Source organism: Seriola aureovittata, chromosome 10 (assembly GCF_021018895.1).
Source record: "Seriola aureovittata isolate HTS-2021-v1 ecotype China chromosome 10, ASM2101889v1, whole genome shotgun sequence".
Classification (NCBI taxonomy): domain Eukaryota; kingdom Metazoa; phylum Chordata; class Actinopteri; order Carangiformes; family Carangidae; genus Seriola; species Seriola aureovittata.
Window position 1 is genome coordinate 19,900,420 of NC_079373.1, and position 25,321 is coordinate 19,925,740.

At 41.9% G+C, this 25,321-nt stretch overlaps 1 protein-coding gene across 1 annotated transcript in view; it reads left to right on the forward strand.

Annotated features, from left to right (window-relative positions):
• The window catches only part of LOC130176932 (neural-cadherin-like), an 81,179-nt gene that overhangs the window by 49,370 nt on the left and 6,488 nt on the right, over nucleotides 1-25,321 (forward strand). Inside the window, 17 exon segments of the mRNA XM_056388370.1 lie at nucleotides 1,669-1,812; nucleotides 3,229-3,512; nucleotides 4,017-5,625; nucleotides 6,433-6,526; nucleotides 7,369-7,553; nucleotides 8,499-8,728; nucleotides 9,197-9,474; nucleotides 12,010-12,224; nucleotides 13,845-13,972; nucleotides 14,143-14,270; nucleotides 16,183-16,306; nucleotides 17,304-17,487; nucleotides 17,775-17,941; nucleotides 20,298-20,430; nucleotides 20,433-20,561; nucleotides 21,252-21,435; nucleotides 23,513-23,763. Of these exon segments, the coding sequence (XP_056244345.1) occupies nucleotides 1,669-1,812; nucleotides 3,229-3,512; nucleotides 4,017-5,625; nucleotides 6,433-6,526; nucleotides 7,369-7,553; nucleotides 8,499-8,728; nucleotides 9,197-9,474; nucleotides 12,010-12,224; nucleotides 13,845-13,972; nucleotides 14,143-14,270; nucleotides 16,183-16,306; nucleotides 17,304-17,487; nucleotides 17,775-17,941; nucleotides 20,298-20,430; nucleotides 20,433-20,561; nucleotides 21,252-21,435; nucleotides 23,513-23,763 (4,467 nt within the window).

Consider the following 25,321-nt stretch of genomic DNA (forward strand, 5'->3'; position numbering starts at 1 on the left):
TATGACATTAATGGTTTGACATTTCGGGAATACACTTATTTGTTTTCTTGTCAATAGTTGGATGAGAAGATTGATGCCACTCTTATGTCTATGCAGTTAATATGAAGCAAGAGGCTAGCTGTGTCCACCTGTTTCCAGTCTGTATGCTCAGCTATGCTAGGCTAACTGCCTTCTCGACGTCGCTTCATATTGACCATAAAGACATAAAAGTGGAAACAATCTTCTCGTCTAACTCTCTGCAAGAGAGTCCCAAAATATTGAACCACTCCTTAAAGACATTTCTAAACCCATTTTAGTGTAATTACTGTTCAGTTAAAATTAGAATATAGTAAGTTACATTAGATTTAGTGCATTTCTTTTTAGTTATACAAATAGTTGTTTTTCATTGTTTTAACATTCTAGGAAACTAAATAAGCTGGCAGAATTAACTTTGAAGTGACCTCTGCCCTGGTGAAATGCCCTATTCATGAAAAGCAGCATTGTTGTTTCCCCATAAGCCTAGAGGCTAATACTGAAAACTCAACCATGATGAGTGCTTCCTCTGTGCGCTGTGTATTAAAGGGACTGCATTGACATTTACACCTTGGGATTGACTTTAAAAAGTGAATCTTAATTTGATTTATTCCACTGCCATGACCAGACAGCCTCACTTTCTCCCATGTAAAAATAGCTCAGATTTCTTGGCACTGCTTTTTTTTCTTTCTTTTCTTTTTTTGTTTGACAACCGATTTTTTTTCTCTTCCCTTTTTTAATTTTCGCTGTTCAATATTTAACCAGTACGGCCTTTGTTTGGTTACCATGTTCTCTTTGTGACATTTTGGCAGTCATAAAACCCCAGTCTGTATCTTGAATGATGTAATATGACGCTTGTATTCAGAAGTGGGTCTTTTGCCAGTGTTTGTGAGGGAGGTATTAGGGGTAAAGGGTGAGGTTTTGGAGCAGCAAAGCCTTTTCTCCAGGGTTGCCAGGGCTGCTTAGCATTTGCAATGAGCCTTAGCTGTGTCTTGTGCTACGTATCTCCCACATCCAGAAGGGCTCATCTCCTCTACAAACATTACCTGTCTCTCTGCGTTATCCCTGGGATACACCAAGAGGAGGAGGTAAATGTAAAAACAAGCTGAGGAAATAGGGCCACCCTCCACCACCATCATCTCTTGCTGCAGCAGCTCCAAATTAACATGTCACCCATGTGTTCTGTGAGCAGATAATTTACTCTTTCTAACTAAAGAAATAAACAGCGTAATGAGGAGGGCACAGATAAGACACAAACACTTGTCATCTTATAAATATTTAACCTTCCAAGTAGAGAGGTTCTTTATCTACTCTCTGCAAAAAAGCAGCTTGTTGAGAAGGCTCAGCCCCATGACTGTAATTCTCTCTGTAGAAACCAGTTACCCCGTTAAAACAATAAACTCTTAACAAAATGAATAATTTATGTAATTTACAGCACATCTTTGTGAATAATGTTTTGTCTGATTTCCATGTCAATGAGGCACATTGCATTGGGTTAAGTGCCTCTTCCCCACTAAACAGTGACAATGAATTGTAAAATCAATAAACAGATGGAAGGAGAATATGCACATGCGGTGTTGGCCAACTGTGTGAGTGTGTGTGCGTTTGTTTGTGTGCTGTGTCATTTAATGTTCTGCCATTCTGTCATTTTTGCAGACACAGCGTATGTGAGGGTTTTCATCAGCGACGTCAACGACAACAAGCCGGTCTTTGCTCAGCGACTGTATGAAGTCGGTGTCGACGAGAATGCAGATGTGGGCTTGGCTGTTGTCACCGTTAGTGCTAATGACGAGGATGAAGGTATGCTTGATGAGGCAGCCGTCTGAGGGGCGTCCCATGAAGATTTTACTGATGCCACTTCCTAGAAATAAAGGTTATAGAAGCAAGCCAACCAGAACCAATATAAAAGTTTTTGCGAGCCACTTTGAGACTTTATACAAGTTTCCAGACTGCACTTTCTTTATCTATCACCAGACTCTCTTTCGTGAAATAACAGAATTATTTTGGCAGTCTATCAGTCATTTTTTCCAGCAGTGACTTGTGTGCCAAGTAGGCACCTTTTTGCAAGATTGCCTGCATTTGTAACAGTATGCATGAACTGACCCTCTGGGCAGTCTTTCCCAGTCTGGCCTGAGCTCTGCTGAAATCATGCGGTGTGCTAGATTTAGCAGTAGTCATTTGAGTGCTTGTTAATGCACTGTAGCACATATGTTCCAAAAAGAGTGACACGCTCCCACACAGTAGGTGGGCGGGATTTAAGCAATAAAGCAGTTGCTCATCCTCCATACAGCAGTAGCCTAAGATGCCTTTATCAAGCATGTTTAGGTCCGTTAATCAAGTATTTATGGCGAGCGGGGGTGCAGCTTAGGCCAGGCTGCAGCTCTAATGATGAATTGCTGTGGAATAACACCAACCCCCAACATTAAAGTTACAATACTGTTGCACTTGTGCCCGAGAGGCTACCCTCAATCTGTCTTGTTTAAAAACTCCACCCTGGGCTTGACTGCTGTAAGCCTGCCAGATCCCTGTGGGAGGCAGGGAGCACTTTGTCAGCTAGGGTTGTGTTAATAGTACAGATTAGTGTATTTACATGGGATTGTAGCTACTTTAACCCAACAGGATGATTGAAAGCAAATACTGTACATTCCAGGAGATTATCTTATCTATTCCGATGTTAAACCAGTAGATTGGATGGTCTCCATGGAGACACAGCGGATAAGTTAAGATATTGACTTCCTCTTTACTAAACTACATCCCTCCACCCTCTCACAGGCCTCAAAATCATTCCCTTGAGGGTACTATCAGAGTGCATTATACTGCTTTTCACTCTCATGCTCCCTTTTACTTTTTCGGCACTCTTTTTTTAATTAGTATCTGATTAAAGCCGAGGAGACGAAGTACAAGGTTTCCATTTAATTAAGTAATCAAAACAAGAAAGGCATACACGAAAACCTACTAATGCTCAGGTCTCAGAGGAAATGAGGTGTAATACCCTTGTGGTTATGCCCCTCTGTTGTTCCTAGCATCATAGTGCTTCCACTAAATGTAAGAAAATGGGCAATACTGAAGTGTTCAGTATGTCCATTTCTTAGCATGTTGGAGCACTTCTGTCCTTGTACGTATGCTTCACCTTATTACTGTTACAAAATGTGTATTTGTAGCATCAGGACTGTTATTTCACAGTCCCAGTCATGCATTTTGTAATTCTTGACACAGGGGCCAATGCCAAGCTGCGCTATCAGATAACATCTGGCAACAAAGGTGGTGTTTTTGACATCGAGCCAGAGGTGGGGACGATCTTCATTGCGCAGCCACTGGACTATGAGCAGCAGAAGAGATACAAGCTGCTGGTCCTCGCCTCTGACGGAAAGTGGGAGGACTACGCCGCCGTGGTGGTTACTGTGGTTAATAAGAATGACGAAGCACCTGTGTTCTCCATGAATGAGTACTATGGATCTGTCACAGAGGAGCTCGATGGGTCACCCGTGTTTGTACTACAGGTGAGAGGCTGAGATGATCACTGCTAAGAGGTTTTACACTGCAGTTTTTTTCAATATTGATTTTCATTATCTTTTAGATAGCTTTTTTTTTAAATAAAGAGCCACTCAAAATTTTAGCTCTATGTAAGAGTATTGCTTAGAATATGTCAGTGTAACATGTTATTTCAGACATCTACTGTCAGTCTCTTCTTGTTTCAACATCATAAAAATATCATACCAGTAAGTTGGAGAGACAGTAGTAATGGATTTTGAGTGGAGAAATTCAGCAGTAAGGCTGTCAGGCCCACTCTGAGGCCGGATGTAAGAAACATCCCTGGTCAGAGCTCATTGCTTCAATTTAGGTGGTCAGCAAAAAGTGCAAACACTTAAATGGGTTGTCTGAAATGATCCAAAAGCAAAGAAGACCCAGGTGACAGTTGAAAAGAGATAAGAGGAGGCAGTAATTTGGGTTTGACTGGGTGAATGAATATCCATTTTCTTCAGAAGTTGTCTTTATCTCTGCAGGTGACGGCAACTGACCCAGACAAAGATGCAGACCAGGGCGCCATACGGTATTCCATTCATGGCCAAGGGGCAGAGTCACACTTCATGATCAACGACATCACAGGGGAGATGTATGCCCAACGCACCATGGACCGGGAAGAGCGTGCCGTTTGGCGCTTTGTTGTCATGGCAACGGACGAAGAGGGTGAGGGACTTACTGGCTTTACGGATGTTATTATTAACGTGTGGGACATCAATGACAATGCCCCGGCCTTCTCCTGTGCCCCTGATAATTGCCACAGTAGCGTGGCGGAGAATTCCCCCCCTGGAGCGTTTGTTGTGGAAATGACAGCCGTAGACCTTGACGATGCAGCCGTAGGTCAGAACGCAATCCTCACCTATAGGATTACTGAGAACACGCACAACACAAACAATGCAGACCTCTTCGCTATTGATTCCAGCACTGGCACCATATCTGTAGCAGCGGAGGGTCTGGACCGGGAGTTTGCTGACAGCCACCGGCTGGTAGTGGAGGCCCGGGACGGCGGGGGTATGACGGGTACAGCTACTGCCACTATTGTTGTAACAGACATCAACGACCACGTTCCAAAGTTTAGGGAGGACTGGTGTGGTGCTCGTGTGCCAGAGAGCACTAATGAAGACGCTCCTGTTCTGGAGTTGAGTGCCGTGGACCCTGACACTGGCACATATGCACAGCTGACCTTCAGTGTGGTGGCTGGAGACCCAGAGCAACAATTCTACATGGTCAGCCACAGACTGGAACAGACAGGCACTCTGAGACTGAAGCAGAAGCTGGACTTTGAGAAGCCAGGGAAGCAGCGGTTTAACCTTACAGTTAAGGTAGAGGACTCTGACTTCTCTAGCCTCATCCACTGTCTGGTTCAAGTGGAGGATGAGAATGATAATGCCCCCGTGTTTGCCCCGAGCTCCCACCCGCTCACTCCCTTGCCTGAGGACATAACTGTAGGAACCAGTGTCATTCAGCTCATGGCCACTGACTCTGACTCAGGTCTGAACGGGGACATTTTATACAGCATTCTCCCTCAGTCCGACCCATATGGACATTTTACAGTCAGCCGAGCCGGTGTGGTCACAGTCGCTAGGCCGCTGGACAGGGAGACGGTAGCAGGTTATGAACTGGTCGTCATGGCGACAGACCAGGGTACCCCGGCGCTGACAGGCAGTGTCACGGTCCACTTGCTGCTGCTAGACATGAATGACAACGGGCCAGAGCTGGAGACAGCCTACGCTCCCGTCCTGTGGGAGAACAGTCCAGCACCTCAAGTGGTCTGGCTCAACAGGAGCTCAACTCTGCTTCACATTGTGGACAGAGACTCCCCAGAGCATGGGCCTCCTTTCTTTCTCTCCCTGCCCTCACTTTACTCTGCCGACTTCCACCTACAGGATCATGGGAACGGCTCTGCCACACTCACTGCCCTGCGGAGTTTTGACAGGGAAAGGCAGACTGAGTTCCACTTGCCGGTGATTATGATTGACAGTGGCAATCCGCCAATGACAGCCACAAATACGCTCACGATCACCATCGGCGACCAGAATGATAACGCCCATCAGGCAGGAGAGAAAGATGTCTATGTGCACAGCCGCAAGGGTGAGTTGCTCGCTTCCCCTCATTTCATTCTCTTTGCCCCTTGTTTTCGCTACAGAGCTTTGCTCAGCATGCAGAGCTTGAGTGAAGAGGGGAAACTGAGGCTACAGCTGAAGGGAAAACTTCTCACTCCCATACCTGCTCAGTGTAGTCTGGAATTTATAATTGCGCTCTTCCTTTTACATTCAGTAACAGTGTTTTGTTATGGTAATATTGTTGAAAATCCTTTCTCAAGCCCCCAGCACATTCTTCTCTTGCCAACCCAATGCCTAAAGCTCAACTGAACACCACGTTATGATAAGGATCACGAATCTTTTTGATTTTTTGTTTTTTTTCCTTTTTTTTTGTAGTCTTTTTACCCTTCGGGTAGGTTGGTTAGGTATGTTGGCTTGTTAGTGTTTTGATTGCACACTCAGCTACATGGCAGTTTTGGTAATTGTGGAAAACAGGAGCGCCGTGACTCATCCAGGCTGCCATTGTTTACCCAGCTGCAGTACTCTGGCACTGCAGGTCGATAATAACATAATCCATACTGAGATAGCCCCGCTTCCTTAAGCTCCAAGCTCTCTGAAGTGGAGCACTGAGAGCCTATTCATTCCAGCAGTGGGGCCTCCACAGTTATGAGCATAATAAGTAGAACAGAACACAAGAATGCAAGATAAGGAGAAGAGAGGGATGAAAAGATAAGTGTTGGCATCAGCAAATTCTGTCCAGACGGAATCAATGTGTGTGTGTGTGTGTGTGTGTGCGCGTGCGTGCGCGTGCACGCACTCACTCACACATATGTGTATGTGTGTTTACCTTGAACAGGAAGGATGGCAAATGCAGCACTGGGGAAGGTGTATGCCCCAGATCCTGATGACTGGGACAACAAGACCTACACTCTGGAGACAAGCGCAGCCAAGTAAGAACTCACTGTTAAATGCATATAATTTTTTCTGAAAACATGCTGATCTCCAAATGTGCTGCACAAGTACAAGTGCTTAAGCAGTACAGTACCAGAGGAACTGCCAACAGTGTAGAATTTGAAAAACAAAAATAAAGAGGATGTGGCTGTATTTCTCTATCAAGGTCTGTCTGAAACATGCCTTACAGGTACTTCTCCTAATCTTAGATCCAATTCCCTGGCCTTTAATATAAGCTACACTTTCCAAAGGGACTTTAATAGCTGTCAATGGTGATTGCAGGTTCTAGAAAATGCAATCAGATTCAAACAAACTAAGCAATCTCGGTCCACCTGTATGATGTTCCCGAGATGAAACAGCCTGTACGAGCAGGGTCTGACTCCATCAGGGACCTTGTGCAGCTATTCAGTATTCACACAGTCAAGATCAGATTAGAAATACCAATTGCATATTTGTTTTATTCATGTAACAAATTCTGACAGTTACCATGACAACTATCAAACTCTTTTAGGAGCTTTTTTGGATCAGAAGAATAAGTTTTTTTTTTTTTTTTTTTTGGTTTTTTTTTGGTTTTTTTTCCTTCTTCTTGATGGTTTTTGTTTTTCTGGATTTTTTCTTTGTCTTTTTTTTTTTTTTTTGTTTGTTTTTTTAAATGAATTCACATTCACTTCCTGCTGGAGGAACCCAGCTACAGCTGACCAATTCTCTACTTGTCTGTCTGCCATCTACCAGGTATTTTTCCTCTGAAATAGGAAGCCACTTGTCTTTTTTTTTTTTCCCTTTCTCTCATCTTCCACTGAAGTCATCCTCTCCTACTTAACAGCTCCTCTGCTTTTCTTAGATACTTCGGTCTGAACCAGAGCTCGGGGGTGCTGACCATCCGACAGAACACTCCAGCTGGCAGCTACTGGTTGAGGGTCGGGGTGTCTGATGGAGTGTGGCCCGATGTGATGTCAGGTGTCAGGGTTCATGTCAGGGAGCTGGAGGAAAAGGCCATCCAGTCGTCCGCCTCGCTGCGTTTGACAGGTAATGTTAGCAGAAACACTGACTCACCTGATGGCATAACTCATTGTATTAATTCTGAATCACTGGGTGCCTGAAGCTTGGCACGTGTGATTTAATTTACCTGTTATATCTCTACATGAACCCCAGAAGTATGAGTCCAGAAATTATTGAGTGTATTTGTTTTCCAAGTGGATTCCCTGTCTCAGTCATCCTCCACAAAATAGAAAGCTTGCTCTTTGTTGTCGCTGCCGTTGTTAATTTCCTTTTTGAAGCTGATGTTCAAAGAGACAGGCCACAGGCATGAATAAATTGGTACTTTTCATTGAATGATTATCAGGTTGTCAATCCAGTTAACACAGAAATAATAGGCTGTCAAGAGAAACTTTTATACTTGCATTATTTAGCATTTTTAAGCATTGTGAAGCAACTATTCACAGTGCTTGTTGGTAATAGTTTCCTTCTTCTTCAACACTCTGAAGTTTATGTTCATTTTTCTGTCAATCTCTCAGAGCAAATCGGAGATATAAAGGTCAATTTAGAAGTGTCAGGTAAAGTCCTTGACATTTAAACAGCCATTCGGCGAATAGAGTCGAAGGCTATTATTGGATGCCTCTGACTTCAAGTCATTATCATTTTTCAGAGATTAAAGATGACTGCCCACATTCTCCAGATATTATTGGAAGGTGGCACCACAAATTTGATTGATCTTCGGCCATTAAAACATGTTGGACAAGGCAGACCCCTAACTTTATATCAGTGAATGAAACAGATTTTTTCTTGACTGCATCTCAACTCATTCACCTTATGGATGAGTCAGTGAGGAAATTGATCCATAGAGGGAGATGTCAGGCTACTTCTTGTGCTAATGGAATCAGGAACCTGGTAGGCTTTGATCAGCTGTGTAGTTGTCATTGATAAGTCAGTAGTTCTTATTGCATGAACCCCTGCTCCCTTTGTCTCCTGAAGGCATTACAGCAAGAGATTTTATCGACCCTCGCGTCGAGGGGAAGAGTCGGCTGGAGACGTTCTGGGACTTCCTGTCTGAAGCCCTGTCTGTCAGAACGGGGAGTATCAACATTTTCAGCGTAGCAGACAGAGAGGAGAAAACAGTGGACATTCATTTCTATGTGCTCACTGATAATGGCTACCTGCACCCAGAGAAACTGCACGCTGTCCTCGCCGCACATAAAAAGAAGGTATATGTGTCTGATAGATAGCGATCAATGCTCATATATCAAGTGATGCACCTGGGAGCTGGAGGGGGAAGAGATAACAGGGCTTTTTATCTGCCCTTTTATTTTCACACCAACTTTCTGTCTGTTTACTGCTTGGCCCTGTCATGTCTCTTTGTCTCTCCCATTCATTTGTTGTCTTTGTCTCCCCTCTTTTTGCAACATGCTTTCATGTTTTGATTGTGATTTGTCTCTCATGCTTAACTCTATGCCTTGCTGCTATAAAGAAAAATGAACAATAATAGAATAGACTTTATGTAGATTCCTCTTTTGCACTGCCTGTGAAGTCATTTTATCTGTCCAAATGTATCTCACTAAGTACCCCTCACCACCAACATTGGAGCTATAAAACCTTGTATCTTCAGTGACAATTACTGTAATTCCCATTTTTGTCTCCCCCACCTCCTCCCTTCTTCCCTGCACTCTCCACAGCTGCAGTCACTGCTGCGTGTGAATGTGAAACAGGTGCAAGTAGATGAGTGTGTGCGAACAGACTGCAAGACTTCCAGCGGCTGCTCCACGCAGTTAAGCATCAGTGATTCGCCCACTCTGGTAGACTCTGGTGCTTTATCCCTGGTGTCAGTGAAGGTGACATCCTCAGCTGTGTGTGGTTGCGCCTCCAGAGAAATGACCCACCAGCCCTGCTCGTCCTACCCCAGTAACCCTTGCCTTAATGGGGGGAACTGCATCGACACCCAGAATGGATACAGGTGAGAGGCATGCCTGCAGCTGTTCAGAAGAACTGGAGATGAAAAAAAAAAAGGTCTTAAAAGACAGAAAACAGAAATAGGAGTTTCCTGATGTGCTGCAGTTTTCGCTCTAGTCTTGTCTGAGTTACTGTAAGAGTGGCATCATGGAAAATGAACCCAGAATTACTAACGGCATCTTTCGTGAGAAAAATCTCCTTCACCTGCAACTTCAGCAAACCTAGTTGAGCTGCTCTCCCATGTTGTCAGCTGAATATAGAGTAGCAGGATTATTTGGCCTTGGTTTATTTGCCATGGAGGCAGTGTACATCTACAGTATGTGCATATATTCTTACGTTAGTGAGTATCAAGATGGAGCCAGCCATACATGTCTGAGACCCGGAGTCAAATGAGGAGTTTGGTGTGCACCAAAATGACTAGCAGGCATTTTTAACATGTTTCATCTGTTTGTGTTGTTTGTTAGCTTCTTAACTTGTAACTGGCAGTGGCTGATGCAAACTCTTGCTCTCTGTACTTACAAAGTTTTGTTTCTTTTGCGCCCACACCCCCAACCCCACCACTCCAAATTGACAGGATTGCTTCATTAGTTTTGTGATGTATGAAATCCTGGCTGGTATCAAGGTGGAAATACTCAGCCATGGTGTTGTATGTCTTGTATCATATATTTAAAAAAAAAAAACACCATATGCACATGTTGATAAGGTTAAAAATTAGATTTTCATCGGAGGGGGTCTTTGAAACTGAACCCTGAGTGTATCCTGTGAAGATTTTTAAATTATGTCTGCAGATTTAAAGCCTGATATTGAAATTTTAAAGTTTTGGTGCGCTGTGTTTCGCAGTACTTAACCGTAAATAATGAACATAGCCTTTGTATCAAGGTCATTAGCGAGTACTTTGAATATTAACCCTTAATATTGATAAACATCTGCAGTCAATATAAAGGCCTTCACCTTCAAGTGAATAGGTCTCTGTGGTAGTCTATCACAGAAGAAACAGCATGCAGTTCATTTCATGCACACACTAATGCCCAGATTAAATAAATATAGGGCAAAGGGATTAGTACAACTCTGGCCCCCCTCTATGCTCACAACTTTAGGAAATCTCATTTAATGCCATTTACATGAACATGCAAGTTTGCAAAGGCACAGTCTTCTGAGAGAAAATGTACAGAACTTGTCCTTTTTTTTTTTTTTTTTTTTTTTTTTTTTTCACTTTTATCTTTTAAATTGTCTCCACTGCAGTTGATCTGCACACTGCTGAGAGAAGCCCTTTCTACTGTGAGAAGAATATCTCCCCACATGTGTTATATGTGCCTTCATATGAATGCAGTGCAGCCATAAAGAATCCAATTTCTGGTTCTATCCTCTGTCGAAGGAGCTTAACAGTCAACCTCAGACAGCAGCTGATCAGATATTGTCAGTCCAAGTGAGAAAAACATGCCACGCACTTCTTGATTTGGACTGGCATTGCTCTCACGAGCCACATGAAAGAGCAGTGAAAGAGTAAGATGCTGTGCTTGGTGTGTGCATATGTATGCATAGGCTACATTCAGCCTAAGCCATCCCTTTTGCCGTGTATGGATCAGTATTCCTGACATGTGTTGCCCCTCTGCAGAATAAACAGCGATGGGGAGAAACAGCCCCTAACAGCCTCAGTACACACAGCCCTCCTCAGACACTGCATGAAAATAGATGGCTTTGACATTATCAGCAAAGCCAGCTTGTCTCACATGCCTGCAGTGGAGGGGACAGGATGAGATCAACCGGTCCCCTCAATCCCCACCATAGCGGTGATTGAATGGGCTGTTTTTCATCGCTGCATCTATCTCTTCCTTTATGGTATTTTTGTGTCATTGTTAATATTTACCATTACGGTCTCATACACAAACACATTGAAGAGAGCCGTGGAAAACATTTCATTTCCATTTTTTTTCACGAGCAGTGATCCTTAACACTCAAGCGCTAATCAAAGTAGATAAGTACAAGAGGAGGCAATTGCACAGATATCAACCAGAGTGTGTAATACCTTAAGAATGAGGAGGGGGCAGGTGGGGATAAGTGAGAAAAAGTCCAGGAAATCAGTGGTGGTGCAGCACATAGAAAAGTGAGAGAAATAGAATTAATTATCTCCTAACAAAGGAGATGTGATGTGCCGAGCAGGAACAGTCTCCACAGGGTTCAGCTTGGGCAGCTGTGATAGATAAAGAATAGAACTGAGTAATGTTTTGTTCATGGCTAATTGATTTAATATAGAACTGAATATTCAGGGTTTTGCGGCAAATGCAAACAGTCGATTGATAAAAACATTTCCTTAGCTGTCCGTTGACAGCCGCCGTGTTGGAGCAAAGTCAGAGCCCCTGCCTGTGTAAATCAACAAGACTGTCACGTCTGCCAGAGAAGTCACCACGCACAGATCCAGAGATTGGACAGTGTGACCATTTCTCAGAGCACAAAACATGAACAACACTGATTGTTTCTTTCCCTGTGTTTTGCCTTGATTTTCCTCACTTTTTTTTTTTCCCACTCCTCGCTGCTACAGGTGCCACTGCCCCCCACAGCTTGAGGGGCCAGACTGTCAGCAGACGAGGCTTAGTTTCCTTGGCAACGGCTATGCCTGGTTTCCCCCCATAAGGCCATGCTTTGATAGCCATCTTTCACTGGAGTTTATGACGGAGGAAGACGATGGACTGCTACTGTATGCCGGCCCGTTAGCCACTCTCCTGCCAGGGGATGCTGAGGACTACATGGCCATAGGTAAAGAATGAGCTCGGATAATTAGATGTGCGCTGAGGGGCCTCTGAGACATTATTACCCTAAAACTTGGAACTTAATTTTGTAAGTTTAATTACGGTGGTAGCTCTTCCGATATATGAGACAAATTTTGTTTGTTAGTGTACTACTGAGGAATATGAGCACTCCTGAGTCACACAGTCAAAACCAGTTTTACTGTTAAATGTACATTTTTGTAATTCTTTGTTGTGTGCCACAAGGAGTTTTGTTTTTGCCTCCCCCCACCCCCTCCACCAGCAGAGCTTTTGAACAGACTCAGTGGCAGGTAGACAGTCAGTGTCTTACTCAAGGACACGTCAGCAGCAGGGTTTATTCTTGCTGACACAAAGGCTCAAACCTGGAATATGCACGTGAAGGCCAGCAGTTAAAATTTTATCGAACTGAATAGGCCATTGGGTATGGTGACGGTTACAAGGGTACAGTGTATCTGATAATATTTCAGTGCACTTAAAACCGACCTTATAGATTACTTATGTATGTATGTATGATACTCATGGATACAAATATCCATGTTTTTCTTGGTTAAATGAGCCGAAGAAAATCGTTGCAGGAGACAAAGACCATGATGATGATTGAGTAATAAAGATGTGTGTCGCAATTCTGGAAGTTTCTTACTCCCAATAAATATCCTAAAATATAGTAGAAAGCAGTCTAAATCATGTATTTTTGATGCCAGTGCCTGCAGCTATCATGTTATTACTTGTAAACATGATATCTACACAAACACACACACACACACACACACACACACACACACACACACACACACACACACAAACTCACTCACTCACTCACTCCTACATCCATACACTTTCCATTTACCATTCTCTTTACCCAGATGACACAAAAAACATATTTTCTAATTTACCACTGGTAGTATCTCGCCATGCAGATAGTTTAAATTTTTTTGTTCAGGTTTTGAGATATCTGTCACTCAGATTTGAGCCTGCACCCCAATATGATAAAGGTGAATTCAATTTCATTTGTGGGCCTCGCATCATTTAAAAATGAAATTTAAAAAAAAAAAAAAAAAAAAAGAAAAAAGAAACCTCAGCAGCAGCATCTCATTCCAGAAACAGCGTCATCATTATTTGGCATCATCATCATCAGAGCTCACTGTGAACAGTCATTTGGGTGAACCGAACCTTTAATTGATTTTTATTTCCTATTTTGCAACCACGTCTAACTATTTTCCATCACCTTGTTTCTGCTGAACATTCAGATTCCCTGCTATAACCCAGCTGTGTTATATTTTATAGCCATCTCCTTTTTTTCTTTATACTGTGTGTTTGTTTTGAGGTGAGATGCTTTCATATGTCCCCTGGGTTTTTTCCCATGCCTGTACAAACTTGATATTTGCATCTTGCTTTTTTTTTTTTTTCTTTTTTTTGCAAAGCATTTCATCACAGATTTTTTTTTTTTTTTTTTTTCTTGACCTTGCTTGCACATTTTGTCTGGCAAGCAAGTTGTTTTTCTACACTACAAATCTGTAGGAGTTGTCTTTTTTAGGGTTGCAAAATATTCATTAAGGTCTAATAATGATATTTATTAGCTGATGCTAATTCTGAAATCCCTTTTCCTCAGAGCTGATTGGAGGGACGCCCAGTCTGAAAATTAACCACGGTTCTGGGACTCTGGTTCTCCAATTAACAAATAACGTTGGGGTGGCTGACAGACGCTGGCATCGCCTCGATGTGAGGAGCAACAGTAAAGTAAGACAAATACATTCATGCGAGTGCCTTTACATGCCGCTTTCTCTGTGTGTGAAGACGCTGTATGAAGAGTAGAATATATGCTGCTTATAGAGAGTCTGGCTACTCTATACTCACTTATCCACACGTGCGTCAGTGATAACCCTTTCCCACTCTCTCCCAATTTAAAGGAAGTGCGCTTCACTCTCGATCGATGTTCCAGTGCGATTGTCATGGAGACAGAAGGCGTGGACTCATGGGCAATGACAGAGGACCGCTCCTCCTGTGAAATCCGAGGGGTCACACCGAACAGGGACAAGTAAGATCAATAATTAACTGAAACAAGTCTGACCAACTCTGCACAGTATAAAAAAAAACAAGCAGCTCCTCTGAATCTTAAAGGGAGCTAATCAGCACCTCAGGCCTCCAGTACTAAATTATGAGATAAATAATAAATTGTATTTTTACATATAAATATATGTAAATAAATATATCAACGTGGCTACATTTGTGTTGAAGAACCCCTGTATTTATGGTTGAAGAAACCAACGATAAGGGTTTAGAAATTCTCCAGAGATCCTCCTGGGTATTTCCTGTAGTTGCAAACTACTAATCTACTGAGGATTTCTTCTGTTTTTCAAACTAAAGGCAAGTAAGACCCATAGGGATGATGTCTAAATGGCCCCTGCCCCCATAGGGGTAAACAATCCTCTATGGTGCAGAGCATTAGCAGTCACAACAGCAGCAGTTTGCAAGTTGGTAAAAATGAAGAATGAAGTTATTTATTTCCATACACACATATAGAACAAAGGTATACTGTATTCAAATACGGTAAATGGAGGATTTTCTTTCATGTACAGTATGTTAACACATTCTGTGTAAGGACCAGCACCCATTCTGAGGTTTCCAAATTCTGTCTTTTTTCAGGCACTAAGCTCAAGCTTTATTGGAAGGATTTGAAAGGATATGTTTGTTGTACCCTAGTAGCAGCAGTTTGTAGCTGGATGTGTGCTGACATGCAATACTTACTTGGTAACACTGTAATTCTAATTGTTGTATTACTATTTGCATAAACTAATGTTAGCCATTGTTCAAGGGACTGTGATATTTTTTCATGTTAATGATGCAAAATTGACTTCAACATCAGCTACTCAGTCATAGTCACGAACTGTTTGTTTGGAACTGTTCCCTGAAAGATTAGATAGAGCCTCACAGTTGTGGTTTGTTTTAAAATTAATATTAATATTTAATTTACATCCTTTTGCAGTAAAGTTTGTCTTAACAATTAACAGCACACAGATAGGACTAGGACATAGTTTTATAGTTAGTTAAGGAAAAAGTATCTAAAATGGTGTTTGTTTACAAGCAGCATCATTTATCTGAATCTAATCAGATAGCGACTCAGACTGTTTTAGGTTCACAGTGTTCAATTTCTCAGTGTATCAGGCTGTCCTCTCTGGAGGGAAGAAACTGTTGATGAAATCCTCCTGTATAATCCTTAAAATACCAGCTAACCTTTCTGACCATGTTTCTGCAAATAGCCAGGTTTTGCTTTGCCACAGCTGAGTTTGTTTTCCCCTATCTCGAGCTCAGCCCGCCGCTGTGTAATTAAGTTGATGAAGGTTAAAAGTGTACCACTGCTTTAGTTTTAATATGTTCTAAATTTTAAGAACCTTTTCACTGTGTGTCCTTCAGACTGGATCACTGTTTCAGTTTCTACTTATTAGGTAATACAAATAGTTGTTGCATTCAATAGGGAATATGTTTGTGAAATGAAATTGTTTCGTCTCTTTGTTTCTTCTGTTGCCAGTTTTGTTTTTGAAAATAGCACAGTTACTGTGCTGAGTCAGTTTGTGTTTTTTTGATCATTTCAGGCAAACGTATCATGCATATATTTTCAAAATAAAGAAAAAGAACAAGAATAAGATGTCATATTGGTTGTCAGAAAGGAGTAATAGTGATGACAGCCTCAGCAGGAGAAGAATGAAACCTGAATTTTAACCTTGACAGCTTATATGGAGTTGTACGTGTATGTGTGTGTGTGTGTGTGTGTGTGTGTGTGTGTGTGTCTGTGTGTTTTCCTTCTCTTCGGCTTGCATTCTGTTTCTTTGTATTGATCTTTGTGTTTTGAATAGTAACCATGAGATCTTTACATGGTGCCTGTTTCCTTTTCTTCTTACTTTCTTCTTCTCTGTTTACTTGTATATTTAGAGTTGCTTTTTCATTCACAGGTACCTAAATGGAAGTCATGTGTTGCAGCTCGGAGGAGTCAGTAAGAACATATCGTATGAATACCCACAGCTGCAGCACAAACACTATACTGGATGTATAAGGAACCTGCTTGTGGACAGCAAGGTGAAGTATGGAGCAGACTTTACGTTTCTCTACTTAATCCCTTTTATTCTTTACGTGTATGGATGAAGGAACACATAGGTGCTGAAGGACTCAACTTCAATAAGAATGTAAATCTGGCCTCAAGGCTACACTAGAAAACCTCACAAATGCTGATGTTTCTCACTTTTCCCTTTTGCTTCTGGTCAAATTCCCTCGCACCATCTCTTACTGTGTCTCTGTAGTCAACATGTTGCTACAGGGAGTTTGCCGAGTAGAATTATTCCATCCATGGTTTCTATACCTTTTTATTGCAGATGTACAGAGAGCAGCATAAAAGCTGTATATTATACAGTATATAGCAACACATGGAATATCAATGAGACCGACAGCTACTGCATTACAAGTTAATGAGACTACTCCACTGTTACTGTAACATTCTGCACTATTTACTTTTGTCTTGCTGGCCCCAGTGTAATGATTTTATTTTCATGCTGCTAAGACGGCTGCAGACACAAGACACTTTACAGACTGCCTCGATGGCATTTCTTAAATGCAATTTTCTATCTGCTCATTTCAACTTAATTATTTAGCAAAATGATTTGTGATTATTTGTGTTCAAGCTCTCATGGTGCGTAGTAGATTTTTGTTTTTCCAGTTTGTTGAGGTTACATCACTTATTTTGTACTTCTCTTTCACGCTTAAACTTCCCTGGGAGGGATCAATGAAAATTGATTTTAATCTTCTTAAAATTTGTTGTTATAAAAATAGTGCTTTTCAGAAAAGATAAATCAAGATGCGACAGATCATTAAACTATCAACAATCAGATATCAATTTACATTATTTTACATTTAATGATAAGATACAATTTTCAATCTGCAATCAAATTTCCTTTCCTTCATCTACTATGATTGCAAGGACGGACACATCCACCCTTTCATTTTCCTCCCTTCATTGAATTTGATCCTTTTCATATTTTTCTCTTCTTCTTCTTCTTCTTCTTCTTCTTCTTCCATTCAGCTATATGACCTTGGTTCCCCAGCTGAATCCTCCAATACTGTGCCGGGTTGCTCTCTTATTGATGACCAATGCACCAACATGGAACAACTTCCCTCCTGTGGCAAGCGGGGTCACTGTCACAGCGAGTGGGGCTCCTACAGCTGCCTGTGTGAACCAGGGTTTACAGGGCCACAGTGTGACCAGGGTAAGCATGTAAAATTGCTTTTAATTGGCAGTGAGATTTCGAGGCAAAGCACAGTGAGATCTCTGTGGAGCAAGGGATTTTAAGCTTCACAGAGTGTACAGACCAAATAAGTGATGTGGGAAATTCTGTGTTCCAAAATGTCACTTTGCTGCCATAGGAAGATAACCTCGCCTTACATAAAGTGCTTTGGCAGAACAGCACGCCCTCGCTGCGATATGCTCGTGTATTTCCCATATGACAGCTGAATTAATTGAACAAGTCTGCCTTGTGTGCTTTTGATTGACAAGTGGCTCCAGAGTTCTCCTTTGATGGCCGGAGCCACATTCAGTTCCAGCTCTCGTGGTCCCTACCTGCGCGACAGACTAGAGTCGGGGTTGGGGTCCGGACGCGTGCTGCTACCGGTGTCATCCTGAGTCTGCTCTCCCAGGAACAAAATGAATACCTACGTTTAGAGGTGAGTCATGGCTGGTCACTCCCCCTCCACCTCGACAGCTCTGATTGTCTTGTTTGTGAGCCTTAAAATGATGATTAGGGCCCGGACAATGATTGCTACAAATGCTTGTCAGGCTGAGAGTGAATAATATCAGGGCTGGAGACATATGGGTGGATACTGAGGGGGCTGGTGAGTGACATGTGTATGTTCTCGACAAGGTCTTTTAGTTAGTCTGCAGAATACTACTATTGAACGGCTGCTATTTAAAAAAAAAAAAAAAATTAAGCCTGCTTTATTCAAGGTTATTTCTATCTCTGGTTAATGTTTCAAACACAATTCAGTATGGCAAGGCAGCAAATGTGAGCACTGTAATTCGAGGGCAGAGTGCTCTTAAGCGAAGGTCAGATCTCCTGCTCTGTACTTGAGGGTTTTGACACAGCTTGCTTCAAGTGGTGAGCTCAAAGTCATGCTGCTCGCTTTGCCACAACCGGGGCGGAGCGGTGCTCACGCAGCGCGTTTCTTCGGGAGACAAGTCTACTTCACTTTGCCAAACCTTCATACAGCATACCTCTCCTGCCTGACACATTCCTGAGTGGATATGAAGCCAGTGTTTCTTGTCAAAGCCTTTCATCTCACTGACTCACAGGCCGAGTGTGAACAGCAGCTGGAAGTAAATGGCTCTGTCAGGACCGTTACTTTTGGCTAACTCACAGGTCAGGTGTTTGTAGTGAACCTGTTTCCGTTGTGTATTCCACACCACTGGTCTGTCTTTGAAAACATCTTGTCTTTGTTATTTGTTAGACAGCATTGTTTCAAGCGTCAGCCTCGTCTCTTGTACTTCTTTGGGTCTTTAAACAACATGAGGAAAAACAACGTTGTCCTCTTCCCCTATCGCAGTCCACAGTGACAGGAAAAGGAAAAGGCTGTAGCCCACTGTATGTGGGCTATGAAGCTCCTCTCTCTGAAACCCTCTCTGGAGCTGAATTGGTGAACTGTATAAAACATCTGATGTCTGTCTGCGGCAACACACTGAAGCATTTTCAGCCTGGTTGTCTCAAAGCTCTTAGAAACAGTTGAGCGCGAGGCTGGTGTGTTTGCCGACAACAGGCTCTAATTTAAAGGGCTGTCTCCCTCCCCTCTTTTTCTTAAGGGTAGATATGGGATAGAGTGCACACTGAATAAATAACCACACTTTCACACAAAGGTTACCAGGGGCCATCTGGGTATAAACAGCATTCAGCTCTCCGAGGAGTATGGTGTCTCTGTAAAGAAAACATTTATCCAATGCAGTCTGTGAAGGAGTTTTTCGGGAGTCACTGGCGTGCACTGCTTTGTCAGAAACCACCAACCCTTAAGTACAGTAAAACTCAAAAAACATAGTCTTTCATTTTTATTTTTCTCTTTTTCTTTAAATGTGATTTGAGTTTGAAAAGTTCTATAGAAATTTAGACTTTAGCAATTCACTTTTTTGCTTAGTGCTGATTGCATAGATCTCTGGCGGCGCTGCACAAAATTTATATAATCAGATTTTTTCCTGAGTATTGATTGAGTCCTTTGTCCTTTGCTCATTTTTGTTGTGGACTTGAGGGCAAGATGAGGCAGTGGGGAGAGCACACTCAGCTTTTACTCTGTGTGTGTGTGTGTGTGTGTGTCTGTGTGTCTGTGTGTCCAGTGCGGGAGACGCATTTGAGACATCCATGCTGAGGGAGCAATAGTTAATGCAGGCTGGGTTGAATGTGAATTATCTTGCCCCACTGTTTCCAATTAAGCTTTGGACATGTACAAGCTGCCGTTATGGGAGCCCCTCATTGGTCGAGTCCATTGTGTTCGCTCATCCTTAACTGCTGAAGATAATTGTTGTTTCTTGTATACCTTCCCTTCGGGATGACTCTGGCTTTTGCCATGCAATGATGCGTACACCAGCGCTGCAAAGCATCATGGCTGCAAAATTGCTGAATTAATTTTAACCACTGAAATTTTCATGCCATTTTCCTGGCAGGTTCACACCACAGAGTTTTCTCTGGGCAGTTAAAGTTCACAATCCTTCCCTGGCCCAACCTTTGCTTTCTTTTTCCTCACCACAGGATCTGGCCTACTTCTTATAATGTTGTTCTGCTCAAGATCTGTTTTTGCCCATTAACACAGCAGAATATGGCAGGAGCCCAGGCCTGTCAGTTTAGAATTTGTGTCAGCCCGTTAAAACTGAGCCTTGAAATCACCACTAACACAATACTGTCAGAGCAGCTAATGGCATAACAGGCCATCTAGTTTTAAAGCAATGCAAAAGACTCCAGTAGTAGAGTTTTGTGTGAAAGTGAAGCTCATCCACAAGATTACAACATCTTTTTTTTCATGCTTCCACTGCTGTGTATCTCAGGTTATTCAGGGTCTCCTGGCTGTTTTCTACAACCTCGGCGATGGTGACTACAACATCACACTGCCCTACCATCGCATCGATGATGGAGAGTGGCATGATGTGGAACTGGACCGGTATGGCAGAGAGTTCACCCTGGCCTGGATGGAGGGGGAGGACGTCGAGAGGTCACAGCCTCGCCTGGGCGGAGTCAGGAAATCATTATTGACCCCTCGGTTGTGATGATTGGAAACTCTTTTCCATCAGGGCACAACCGGAGCTTCATTGGTGGGTTCCAACTCATCTATTTTGAAAGAATGAGGCTGAATGAATGTATATTAAGATAAATTAGTAAATGGATGAATTGTTAGATGCATGGAAAAGTCAACTGATAATTGATGAATGAACAAGCTAGTTTGTAAATGGATTCATTGGCAAACACATACCCAAAGGAGTGCACTTGTATATTTCTTGAAATTAATGGGCACATAAAAGATTCAGTTTTATCTTTGCCACTCACTGGTTTTTCTGCTTTTCACAACCTGGCCCAAAGGTATTTTGATCCCTTAGTTTCAAGCAGATGAGAGAAAGTGAGTCAGTGACTCTGATCAGTATTTAAATAATGCGTTAGACCCCATGCTTCCCACAGAGTGAGCAAACTAACCAGCAGAGAAAAAAACATCCTAAATATCCTGCAAAAAAAGAAGTCCATGCTGACAGCTTAGCCTCAGGCTGTTTGTGTGTTTGTGTGTTTGCATAGGTGAAAGTGTATGTTAGTCTGCAGGTGTGTCATCGAATCAGTTTATATGTGTCAATGCGTGTGTGTCTGTGAATTTGAGTTTACACCCCTGCCGTGTTGTAAATGTGTGTCCATAAAAGATTTTGCCTGAGGACTGGTGTTTTAGTCTGTCTTTTTGCATTGTAAACTCTAGAAACTTATTTTTTTTCTCCTCCTCCTTTTTTCTCCATTTCTACCAGGCTGTTTGCGAGATGTAAGATTTAACAGCCGCTTCATTCCCCTGGATAGAGAGCAGCCTTCAGAGGGACTTCAGGTGGTCACTTTGCAGGGCGTTTCCGTCGGCTGCTCCTCAGAAGCCTGCAGGAAACATCATTGCTCCCCTCCCTTGGTCTGCGTGGACCTCTGGAGACACCATGAGTGCAGGTGCTGTAAATATACAGAAGAAATAACCCAGGATGCTAATGAGATCTTACAGGATGCAGGCACATTCTGTACATATTTGCACGCATACATGCAGAGACAAGGATACCACAGCCTTGCTTATTATAAAGTTAGTGACTCAACTTGCAAATTGTATTAACAAATGATGTGAAGAACCACACACCTGCACTGTATGGTTTTATTGCAGAGGTAGCCTGAAAATTAACAAAAAATGTTGACATATGTCGAAGATGGACAGCTAAGTTACCATAATGGTAATAATAAAGATACTGAGGATAAGAATAACAGACTTTATTTTATATCATATTTTGTTTACAAAATGCAGCTCTAAGTGCTTTACATTAAGAATAATGATTTCAAAATTAGTGTTTGTTATTTTTTAGAGCAGCTATTATACATTTTCTTACAATAACAATTAGGGCTGCACAATCAATCAAATTATAATCGAAATCGCAATATGGCCAAGCGCAATATCCAATAGCAAGAGCTGCAAAAGATCGTTTTGATAAAGGTAAAATCTGTCACAACATTGTTGTACATTGTTAGCAACATAAGCGTTGTGGTGCTACAGAGATGCCGCGGCCTACAAATCATATTCTCCAGATTTAAAGCAACATGCTAGTTTAGTACAAGACGCAACAAAAATCACATCTTTATCATTCCAAAAAAAAAATTCTGTGAAAATGAAATGCAGATCATTCAAACTCAAACAGAGACTCATATCACAATTGCTGTTAAAATAATCACAATATGATTTTTTGGCATATCGTGCAGACCTTATTATATATTGTATTATTATAACAATGCAACAGTAAACACAGTGACAGTGTGAAAACGGTAGTGTGCTGATGAATCTATAGAGAATTTTCACCTGAATCTATAACTTTCCTTAGCTTTATGAAAGTTTATAGTGAGTTTCAGCTCATTGTTTAGCTGACTTCCTGTAACTTTACTTTGCTTTTACCGCTATTTTTGGCTGTTGCTGTTTTTAGTGAAAAAGCTCTAAAAACCTGCTGTACACTACCTGAGAGCAGACAAACCGTTGACTGGCTGGTTAATGAAGTGAAGCATTTAGTAGTTAAAGAGCCAGATATGTCCCTCAGGAGAGACCAGACCCAGAGCTTTTTACATTCAGCAGGTGACCAGACACACAACTCCAAATTAATGATAATGTTGTTCTGTAGCTGCTGGATGTGTAATTAAGCAGTTGTTTGCGAAAGCAGTTGTTTGCGAAAGCATTAGCAGGTATCATCTTAAAAGGTCAGGATATGTCAGTACTTTGTTCACAACTTGTTTCCACTTCCCCAAGTAATTGCAGGAGATTGCTGGTTTCAACAGTTTCGTACCACTTTCTAATAACTTATTTATGTATAGTATATAGTGAATGAAGTGAAAATGAATGAATTTGCAGATCATACACTACTTGCATACCCTATACAGTCTGTGCATCCGAGTGTTTTTCATGGTCTGATGAGTTTCCTGCAGCACCCTTGAAATCAAAGTGTCCACCAGATGGCAGCTAGGCTGAGTTCAGCTCAGTTATATTGTGTGTCTAATAGTGTGTCAACCTTAGAGAATGGTGTATAACACCAGCCACTGTCAGAGTCTCGGCTGCCCCTTTAAACTCTACAGGGCCACTAACTCTCCTGGCTGTGATTTCAAGACTCTGAGCCAGTGTGGGACTTTTCACTGCGGCTGGATATCCATATTCTGTGAATGCAGCACAGCCTCAGGATACAAAGCAGCGGTAGAAGCAGGGGGCAGGGGTGAATGATATTCAGGGGATATTTTGAACAAATATACTGAGGGACCAGTACTGCAAAGCCAATCTTAGCTTCTTGGTTTCTCTTTGTGTTTTTTCCTACAGTACAGTCGACACTCTGTAACCTTCAAAGAGCATATCTTTGAATCTGATATAAGAGGTGTAACTCCTGAGGGATTTATTTTTACACTGTCAGCGTAGGTTTCATAGCTCTGTAGAATTCAGCCTTCCTTTTATCTGACAGTTTCCCAAGTGTCTCTTGTCTTTGCTTTACACTATCGTCTCTTCTCTGCACAGGTGCCCTCCAGGCCACCTGACCAAAGAGAGCTCCTTGGGAAAAGTGTGTGTCTATACACTGTGTGCCAGCCGGCCGTGTCGCCATGGCACCTGTGTGGCCCACTCTCCGTCCCGCTACTCATGCCGCTGCAGCGAGGGCTACCGGGGCCGGCACTGCGAGGTGACGCTCGCCATGTTCCACAACGAGGACAGCAACAGCCTCAGCCTCAGCTCCATGTTCGCTATCAGCATCTGTGTCATGGCCTTTCTAGGTAGCTATGTCGACTACGTCCTTTTCTACCTGTGGTAACAAGACTCATCATTTTTTCTCATACTTTTTTTTTTTTTTTTTTTGTACCGTCTTTTGTGTGTTTTGGTTTGCCAGTTTCTTTCCTCTTCATCTTTAATGCATTGACTTTCATCTTGTTGTGTTTTTTTGTTGTTGTTTTTGTTATCTTCATGGTATAATTCTTGCATTATGTCTGGTGTTATCTGTAACATCCACTGTTTTATTTGTTTTCTGCCCCTGTTTGGTTCTGTGAAATCTATTCATACACATATCTTGTAGCTATATTGATCTCTTGAGTTGTGCCAGGATGTGATTTTTCCATGCAGTGGGTTTCATGTTTCCACCAACCTCTCATGGAGGTTGGTGGAAACATGAAATAAATAAATGCACTGGAAGGGAAGCATGGAGGAAGACATTGTACACTTCAACTTGTGATTCACGGGGAAGCTGTAAAAGTCCCCACAGAGTGGTGGAATTTTTTGTGTTTTTCTATATTTCTCATCACTTCTGTGTCCTCTGTCTTTTCCAATGTTACGGTCTGACTTCAGAAGTCAATTTCACTCTCAGCCTTACTTTTATCTGTCCAACTTATTTTATATCCCACCATCCACTCATTTTACTCCCTTGATGTTTTTTTCCCCCTTTCCTTCCACACTTCTGTGTACAGATTATGTTTTCCCAAGTCAACCTAAATGTGCCCATATTGTGCACTTTAATTTTATGTACAGTGTTTGGAACTATAAACAAGAGAGAACCTCCAAAGTATGGACCAAATTCATATTAGATGAATTCTAACTGAGGGTTGTATTTAGGTTAGTTTTTCACAATCACTTTTAAAATTAGTTATAATTAAGGGATTGTAGGTTTTTAATATAGTATGTTTAGATTTGACAGTGACATACTTATTGAGATACAAGGAAGTACATGTGCCGAGACTCCTGTGGTCCCTACCTGGCATCTAGCAGATGTAAGAAAAATGAAAAGAACAGTCGTAAACAGGCCCATTTACAAAAACATTTTGTGTCAACATACAAGATTCGAAAACATTTGAACCACTCACAACAAGCAAACAGCCCCTGCAGCGTCTCCTCGCTGTAACTTTCAGTTTGGAGAAACAATTTTGCTCATTGTGTATTTTAAAAAGTGAAAGCATGATTGCTCTCAAAATAACGCCCGAGCTTGCTGTTTACATCCTCTGATGGGAAAAATACCCACTGCTGGCTGCACACAGAGGACTTCAAAATAAAAGCACCCCATGTGGAGGTGGTTCTCTTCATATTAAATGGTTTCAATTTTTCCTAAAAAAAAAAAAAAAAAAAAAAAGAAAAATATTCACAATTTTTAAATAACACACAATTTATGTGATTTTTTTTTAGCAAATTTTCTTTGATATTTTTACCATCCTTTTACATTTACTGTATTGCCAAATTTCAAAACTAAATGGATTTGAGCTTGAGCAAGGTTTTGAGCTTGGTAACCATGCATGATTGAGATAATCTTGTGGCTCTTGAAAGGCTTTAATGAGCATAAATGGGTCCCAT